At 42.1% G+C, this 9,380-nt stretch overlaps 1 protein-coding gene across 1 annotated transcript in view; it reads left to right on the top strand.

The window, feature by feature from the left end:
* The first annotated feature begins 8,007 nt into the window (after nt 1–8,007).
* The window catches only part of CMTM8 (CKLF like MARVEL transmembrane domain containing 8), a 49,294-nt gene continuing 47,921 nt past the window's right edge, over nt 8,008–9,380 (top strand). The window contains exon 1 of the mRNA XM_075271322.1: nt 8,008–8,158. Coding sequence (XP_075127423.1) covers nt 8,018–8,158 — 141 coding nt within the window. The 5' untranslated portion in view covers nt 8,008–8,017. The remainder of the gene's footprint in view (nt 8,159–9,380) is intronic.

Here is a 9,380-nt window from a genome sequence, read left to right as displayed (position 1 = left end):
GGCGTTTTTTTACGGTGCGCGATTACGCCGCGTTAACGCCGCGTAAACGCGGCGTAATCGCGCACTGTAAAAAAACGCGCCGTACACGCGCCGTAAACGCGCCACAATGCGCGGCGCGTTTACTCCGTGTGAAGGGGCCCTAAGTGGTTTGAAATAACTACATCCCTTGGTGGTCCCTGGTTAGTGGGTTGCTCCTTACATAATAGTTGAATCAATTTCCCCCCTCTAGTGGATGACTCCCTGGAATTCTTTTGTTGTTGTTGTTGTTTTTTTGTATATATATATATATATATATATATATATATATATATATATATATATATGTATCTATGTGTCCTCTTGTCTATCTCTCACTTTAAGCTACTGGTAAACTGCCATAGCTGAAATCTTGTTTGCCTCTATCGACGTTAACAGCCTGAACATGACAGAGAAGCGCTTGTCACTCCCTCGCCTGCTTTGGAGCCAGGTGGTGTTCATCCATGATATGCATTTTCAGGAGGGTTCCATCGAGTCTGGTCCAGTATCGTACCCTGACGCATATCACAGCTGTTTCATGGATACTAACTGAAGGGGCATAAGCATTCTCATAGTCAGGGGTGTCCCCTGGCACCTCCAGGCTGTTTAGTCAAACTGCAATGGGCGATATCTATTTTTGAAGGGGAAGTTAGCGCACTGGCTGTTTACTCCTACCATTGTTAACCTCCCTAATGTCAACCAACTGACGCTATGGAAAATATCTTAGCAGGATTAGAGGACTCTGTGGAAGATACTCTTTTATTAGGTTGGGATTGTAACCTAGCACTGGACCCTTTGGTGGATGTGTCCAGGAGATCCTTTCACCTTGCCTACACTTATCTCAGATGATTAAAACATTTGTTATTCACCCATCAGCTGATCAACCTGTGGTGCACGATCAATCCTGATGTTAAGGGCTTTACAGTTTGCTCTGACGCACGTGACGTTTACTCTAGAATTGACTACTTCTTTCTTTGCCACTCTGATGACTCATTCGTTCATCCTCTATAGACCTGATTACGTTTGCGGACCATGCAATGATACATGCTTCACTAACCTCATCCAACTCAATGATACTGGCAATGGCACCTCAGTGAGACATTACTGCAAGAACCGAGCAGAAGACACTTCCCAGCTCACGATTTGAACAGCACATAAATATGTTGTCTGGGGAAATTTTGTACAGGTTGGGTCATTCATTAAAAAGGAGAGGGCACTGTAGTTAGCAGGCATTATTGCATAGATAACCCTTCTGGAACAATCTCATCACCACTCTCTACTCAGGAGGCCCATCTGCAGGCCCGAAAGTGTCTTCAGCTGAAGTTAGATGTTCACACTATGCTGTTGTTAGCCAGAGGGCAGCGCCTCTTTTATAAATACAATGACAAATGTAGTCACTTTCTGGTTCAGGCGCTGAGAGAGCGGCAAGCCCATAATTTTGTTCCACAGGTTTCCATGGGACAGAGACCAAAAGTTACAGACCCGAATCTTATTAGCAAGAATTATACAATCTGCCCTCAGAACCCGCACATTCCAACTCGGAGAAGTTTTGACAGTACCTTACAAACTTAAGAAAACCCACTCTGTCTGCAGATTCTGCAAAGGAGATAGCTCTAGCTCTCCAATCAATGCAATCTAGCAAAGCACTGGGTCCAGATTGCCTGCCTGCCTCCTATTATAAAGCATACGCTGAGGTTTTAACTGGCTATTTAGTGAGTGTTTTTAACTTGCTAAATGGGGGCACCCCCCTCCCTCTGGATATATACAGAGTGCTCATCTCAGTGATGCCCAAAGAGGGAAGTATCCCTCCCTATTAAACATTCACATCAAATTGTCCTGGTGATACATTTGGCACTGTTGCTCCCTGACTCCATTCACATAGTTGTGAGAGACAACAGAGAAAACACTTCAAAAGTCAATAATGCCATCCATCATGATCAAAAGAATCACCTCCCTCTTTGCCTTCACCCTACTGATGCCCAGAAGACTTTTGATGAGGAAAACTGAGCTCTCCTATTCTCGGTCCTTAGTCATATAGGCCCAAGTTTGGCCATATGGTCATGGATTACCTCTCTCTATGTCCCCCCCCCCCCCCAAGCCTTAGGTCAATAGGGTCACATCGCTCCCTTTCTTGATCAGTAATGAGGCGCTGAAGCTCAAGCCCCTACTGCACAAGATCAGGAAAAACGTGTCAATCTTTGGCCTCCAGTTGGACACCCAAGACCTCAAAATTGCAGCCTATATTGATGACCTTTTATTTTTCTCGATGGAACCCAATCCTTTTTCTGCACCCTACTGAGTGAATCACATGGTTTTCAACAACTAGCTAACTAGAAGTCAGAGACCCTAAAAATCTACCTTACTCCCACCCTGATACCCTCCATAATGGGTTTGTTCCATTTAAGTGGGTCTTGAAAGACATCAAATACCTGGGTCTGAGAATGGTCACAGATCTACGCAAATATTCACTCGGAACTGCTTAGTGTTACAGCTGTAGTTCAGATCAGATCTGTATCACTGGTTGAAAGGACTTTACACCTGGTTTCGGAACTGTGCTATCTATTTATGAGACCTACATTAGCTGTCTGTGTGTCTATCTTTACAAGAAAATACATTTTGCTCACTCAGTCACCCATCTTTGCAATCTTGGGCAATCCTGCATTTTCTCCAGGCCTTGACTCTGGTCCATTCTTCTCCTAGTGAGAAGCAGGTATGTTGCAAGTGAAGGATTTCCACTCAGTTCTGGATTCCCTACACAGACTTTTTGAGATCTCATGACCTGGCTACCCTGACCCCTGGAGGGCTCGAGAACTGACAAATTGCTTGTCGCCCCTTGCATCCCCAAAGTGACATACCATTGTCTCCATTTGAAAAGATTAGTGCCGGAATAGATACATACCGACATGCTCTGTCAGAAATCTACCTGCTACTGATCCGACCAGTACACAATTACACATCGCCCTATTTGCGTTAATGGGAAAATGATCTTGAGTTGTCCTTCTTTACCTCCCAAAGCAGTAGGATTGTAGCATTCTATTCCTAGTAAAAACCAGGAAGTGGGATATAAACTCCTCACACGCTGGTACCACATTCCCTCCAATTTGCATTCTATGATGGAGGTGTGGATTTGCAGAGGGTTCAACACATCTGGTCATTGTCACTATTGAAGTCCTACTGAGATGCAGCACACCATATGCTTACGAGACTCTTTCAAATTTCCATACCAAACACCCGGCCTTCTTGCTGTTACAGGTCTCCGATCTCTCCCTGAAAGCTTACTCTAAATCCTCTCTTTAACAGTTTGTAAAATTGAAATGAGCTTTTATTGCTCCATGTAGGCAGTTTCATTTTATTTTCTCTCGGAAATGAAAAGGTTAATGCCTACTTGGAGAACAAGAGCTACATAACACAATAAAAAGAAAGTAAGATAATTGATGTGGCGTACAGTGCCAATTAAATGGTGTACGGCAGTTTAGCGTGTCATATTTGGTGACTTGTCCACTTTACGGTATGTCTATACCTACATGGGGGTCCCAACAAGGTAACACATTACCCCTTTTGCCCCGCTTGTGCAGCTTATATTACAGCTCATTCTTCAGCCCTTCTCTCTCCTCTTGTGAAGAATTTTTTAAGTTAATGAAGGGTTTATTCACAATTCAGACAGCCATAATACTGCCACTTTATGTGGACCATATTACGGCTGTACATCCTGTCCCAAGTGCGGGTCTAATGACCCCTGTGATGCAGCTAATTTGAGTCATTAGACCCATGATCAGAATAGCATTTGTGGCTGTTATACAGTCTGTAGATTCTGTCTTTCTCATGGTTGTCTTAATTGTTATTTACTCAGTCATTTGATATATTCACCTGCGAAAGAAATCTCAATGAGTAACTATAAAAACACTGTGTGAACACACACTCAGCTATGAGTAATACTTAATGATATCTCAGAATCTTGTCAACTTGGATCTTTATCTGACTTATTGGCCTGGATTTAGGCTATGTATGCACCTGTACCTGGTTTCCTTTCGGAGAATCCGTTCCCCGTTTCACTTGAAAAATGTAAAGACAAAAGTCCTGCAAGAACGAAAACCCGAATGCAGGTGTGAACCTAGAATTAATAGTGATTTTTTCTTTTTTTCATTTATGTGTGTTTTTTTACATGTGTTTTATAGACATTTTTCTAATAGAAAACTCTATGGAAAAATAAATGAAAAAAAAACAAACATCATACTGTACTTACACTATGCTGCATTTTGCCAAGAATGTTAAAAATTAATACAAACAAACCAAAAAACAAAAATGTGAAAAGCGATCAACCACAGACAGCACACCATCCAAAAATAAGCAGGGTGGGGTGCTGTCCGTGAAAAAATATGGACCTCACAAATCTGTGGATGTAAGGCTGGGTTCGCATGGTGTTTTTGGACCGGATTTTGACGCAGAATCCGGCTCTAAAAAACGCCTCCCATTGACTTCAATGGGAGCCGTTCACTTACATTTTCCACGAGCAGTTTATTCCTGCTCGTGGAAAAAAGAAGTGACCTGCCCTTCCTTGCCACAGAGTCCGCGGCGCGACACTCCCCTCCCGACTATGCCCCTTCATTTGGGAGCGGAATGCCGCACTGCACTGCACCGCCATCCAATTGCAGCTAGACCAGATTCTGGGGCGGCCTCTGTGGCAAAATCCGTACCAAAAATCCCTGTGTGAACCCAGCCTTATCTTGAATGAGGCCCAGTGTTGCGGAAACGCAGTCTTTTTTAACTGTTGTGGAAGTGCTGCAGAAAAAAATGTTGTGTTTTAGGGCTCATTTAGACATCAGAAAATGAAGAGGCTTTCTTCCACTGACTAGGCCCAAATGAATAGGCGCCAATGGAAGGCAGAATCAGGCTGGAATCTGCCACTTATTTTGTAGCAGAATCTGCTGCAAAATCAGCAGCAGACTCTTCCATGTGAACAAGGCCTTACAGTACCTGCAAAGTAAATAAGATTTCATTTCATATCCGCCACACATATCGCTACTTGTGACATTATAATTCATTAACCATAGTCTACAGCTGTCTCACAATATGTCAAGGTTTTTACTATATACTATTGTTATCAGGGTGCATTGCAGTTTAATCCTGGTTTAGTTGTGATTATCCAGAAATCACTGTAAAATCCATCTTTCCACAGCATTGTGTGACTAGGACATGAAAGTACAGTGGACTGTGGGTCTAGTGACTGGCAATCCAGGATCTCAGGGCCAGTGATCAGTTCCCGGTTTTCCAATCCACCTTCTCCTACAAATCTCAGTTCAGCTCCGGCCTCCAGGATTTGGATAGAGGGTGCAGCCTGTTTCAGGTGTCATGGAGGGAGGCAAGCCCAAGCGAGCTCCAAGGGGCCCCCACTGCCTACCTAATGATAAATGGCATCACCCACCAGCAGCTTGTTGGGGAAAAGACTTTATCATTACTCGATCTCCTTTCATTTCTCCAGCTGTCACTTTCAAGTATCAGGATGAGGATAAAGCAGGTATATACATCTACAATCTATATACATCTGCAATGAAAACATGCACTTCAGCACATCCAGGAATTTTATAAAATTTACTTTTATTCAGTGCATTATAACAAAAATAACAGGAGAAACTGATACTACAAAAACCTACTAGTTTCAGGCCAGCTTTCTTATGGCATAGTTTGTCTCCCACAGTAAATCTGTATAAAGCCTAATGTTGCAGGAAGTAACTCCATAGACAAGTGAACAATCTGACTGTAGGAGGAGGGCACCTTGCGTTTAACTCTGTGCATACAATGCTAGGGAAATGTCTAACTGATACCAGATAACAATAGAATAGCACATACCTAAACAATGTCAGGAAAAGAAAACAAACAAGGCTACAAAGTATAATATTGAAACTAATCACAGAGCCACATAAATAAACAGAGGACAATAGGACAGCACAATGTCCATGTATAATCTATATCAGATTATAGTGAGCTGTGGCAGATGCCAGATAGCAATGCACTAACACATGCCTGCATGACTGAAACTGAAGAAACAAAACATCTCTATATTCTATCGAAGTGAGAGGTAGATATCAAGTAGCAATAAAATAGGAAAGTCTGTACAAATGCAAATCCATAAACACCGCACATTTTATTATTGTATTATGTTGTAGGTAATGCCAAATACCAGATAGCAGTAGAATAGCACAAATCTACCCAAATAAGAACAAAACCACATACACTGTATGGGAGCTAATGGCAAATCCCAAATCACATCAGAGCACAAAAACTCACTATTTTTTTGCACAAAATCACTTTTTAAAATCTGCACTAGTTTTTTCACTTTCCTAAAAAGGGAGTGGGGCTGTCGTCCCTGTGAGGTTGATACTCATTTACGCCAGAAATCTGGTATAATTGACAGGGAAAATATACGCCAGCTAGTACACATTGATGCACAGCCCAATGGAGGCTCCTCATCAGAGGCACACCTTCCACCACCTCTGGGGCTATGAAGACTGGCCCACTGTATATTCTGTCCCACTAAATCTGTAGGTAGGTTTAGACCCACAGGCACCCTAGTGTCCACTTTGAGAATCCAAATGGCTTCTCTGTTGTGTACATTATGTCCTGAGTACCCCACTTTACTGACCATCCCCTTGGATCAGTAATATCTATACATGTACCCCTTTTTTTTCCTTCATCCATGCACCCAATGTATTGTAAAGCTCTATTCATCTGAACTATGTTCACAACCATGTGGCCGTGGCATTAAAATCTATGCATGTGAATAGATTTTGTGTTGTTTTGTTTTTTTTCTTTCGGGGGGGGAGGGGGGGTTCTTTTTCGCAGCAATTTCAGATGTCAGTTGTCTGAATAGAGCCCAAGTGGCACAAATACTCTGGTGTCCTGCTTGAGAGTGTGTAGTAAGAACTGAGGTTACAGCTATCTTTTAATCTTTTTATGTATAATTCTTATACTTCACAAGGTCAGACCTAGTTTTACCTTCTACCTTTCCTCTAGTCCTGCACTGGACCATTTCCAGGTAGAGTAAAGCCCCATGTTGTGCAGACGTGTGCAGTTCTGGTGTCTGCTGACAGGTCTGGTATATACTTCTGTGTTGTGTGTCCACTATGTGTAGATGTGTACTGCTATATTATTATCTGGTATCTGTCATTATCAGTTTCAAAAGGATACTAAGTAGTCATGTTTGTTGTATTTACATTGTCTAGTTATGTGCTGCTCTATTGTTATCTGGTATCTGCATCTCACTGTTCACCTGGAGTTACTTCTTGTAACATTTGATTTTATCAGATTTACTGTGCAAGTCAAACTATGCCATGAGTAAGGACCATAATACAAGATAAAATGGTCTGGTTACGCTAGGTTCACATCTGTGTTCGGATTTCTGTTAGGGACCCTCACCCCTGAACGGAAACCTAATCCTCTTAAAAAATTCCCACGGACCCCATAGTCTATAATGCGGTCCACCAGATCTCTGGAAAAATGCATACAGGACGTTTTCTCTCTGAATTTTTTTTTTGTGGAATGGGGAACGTAATCCCCGAGTGAAGACCAGTTGCAGGTGTGAATTTAGCCTTAGTAGGGTTTTGTTGTTTTTTTTTTAAAATATACAGTTTTGCCTATTTTTGTTTATATGCGCTGAATAATAGTTATAGTTACAAAGATTACCAGATGTGCAGAGCTTCATTTTATTCATTGTGGCTCTACATTGCTGGTCCTCTTCATCATAGCCCATAACAATGTGAGTGAGCTATTCCACATCTGTGCATTTTCCTCTTTTCTATGTCTTCTGTACATACTCTTACATATCACCTGAGATCCGCCCCTGGAGAAGGAGGAGGTCAGGTGGCAGCTCTAATACTCTATTGTGTGCACTGCTCTGGGCACAATTCTCCTAGGCAGGAAGCGTCCAGCCCCTGTATAGTCATTACTGAAGGGGAAGGGGAGATGTGAGGGATCTCCTAACTCTGCTTGGATTTCTGTAGGAGACATGGACGAGGAAAGACCCAGGTCTAACACTGTGACCACCACCTCCAGCTCCTATAGTGAGGCATTCTCCAGCAGTACCAGCTTGTCCTATGACAGGAGCTTCCTCAAGAGCGTACCTGGAGTTCTCCTGCTGGCAGAAATAGTGAGTACACTTCTATCTGAAGCTGGCATACAATATGTTTCATTATTTGATATATTATCTTTGGTTTTATATTTATACTTTTTTAGTTTTTTTATGTATATTTTAGTTTGTAATTCTTTTGCATAAACTTAAACGTAGACATTCACAGTACTTCTTCCAGCCGTATGCATAACACTACCAACATAAGCAGTATTTTGTATACCACCTTTAGGGCTTATACATATGTCCACTTTCTACAGACTTCTGATATCTCTTAAACCATAGACTGCATGCGCACCCATTGATTCTAATGGGCACATGCTGACATCCGTTCTTATTCTACTTTGGGCTGTTGGGAGCTCACTGATACCTGTATGTGAATTAGACTTTAAATCAGTATTTTTCCTGCATTTATACACTTAGAAATATTTAGTCCAGATAAGTTTTACATAAAAACTACAAGTTCTTCAGAAAGATATATTTTGTAATACTCAAGATTTTATAAATGGTCCTTTTTCTTTCTCATTTTCCTCTATAGAGCCTTGCTCACATACTTAGGCTTACATCGCTGCAGTTCTTGATGTGTAAACACACGTTTTAACACTGTGGGAAATATTTTAGGACTGACTCATCATGTGCTGGTGTTAATATTGTGTACACTAGCGGCATATGCACCAGAATTATCGAGTCTACACAGGAGGTCTTGTGTGGCAGAAGTGAAATTTATATCAGTCAAGGAATATCATGCATTTGACGCTGGGTTCACACCAGCGTTTGTGTCTCCATATTAGGTTTCCTGTCAGACAGTGTCCGGCCGTGAGCGCCAGTCAGCGTTTTATGCTCTCCGTGGCAAAACCGTTTTTTTAAACTGGACACAGAGTCCTGCATGTCCAACTCCATGTCCGGTTAAAAAAAAACTCTCACCGGCGGTCATGGCCGGACACTTTTCAAACCCATTCAAATGAATGGGTTTGAAACATGCCTGCAGGTTTCCATCTCCTGCCCACTTTCGGGCAGGAAACGGAAACCTGTATGAACGGAGACCGTGCGCAGATGTGAACGAGCCCTGACATATAACTCAGGTTATATGCTGACCAGGCTTCTTCAAAGGACTGTGAATCTGTGGAATAGCCTACCCCAGGAGTTGGTCACAGAAGCAACAGCCGGCAGCTTCAAAAAAGGATTAGACTTCTGTGTAGGGCGAAATAGTATTGATGATTAAGGAAATAGATAGAATACTTAT

This window comes from Leptodactylus fuscus, chromosome 4 (assembly GCF_031893055.1).
Source record: "Leptodactylus fuscus isolate aLepFus1 chromosome 4, aLepFus1.hap2, whole genome shotgun sequence".
Taxonomy (NCBI): Eukaryota; Metazoa; Chordata; class Amphibia; order Anura; family Leptodactylidae; genus Leptodactylus; species Leptodactylus fuscus.
This window is presented reverse-complemented; position numbering and strand designations above follow the sequence as displayed.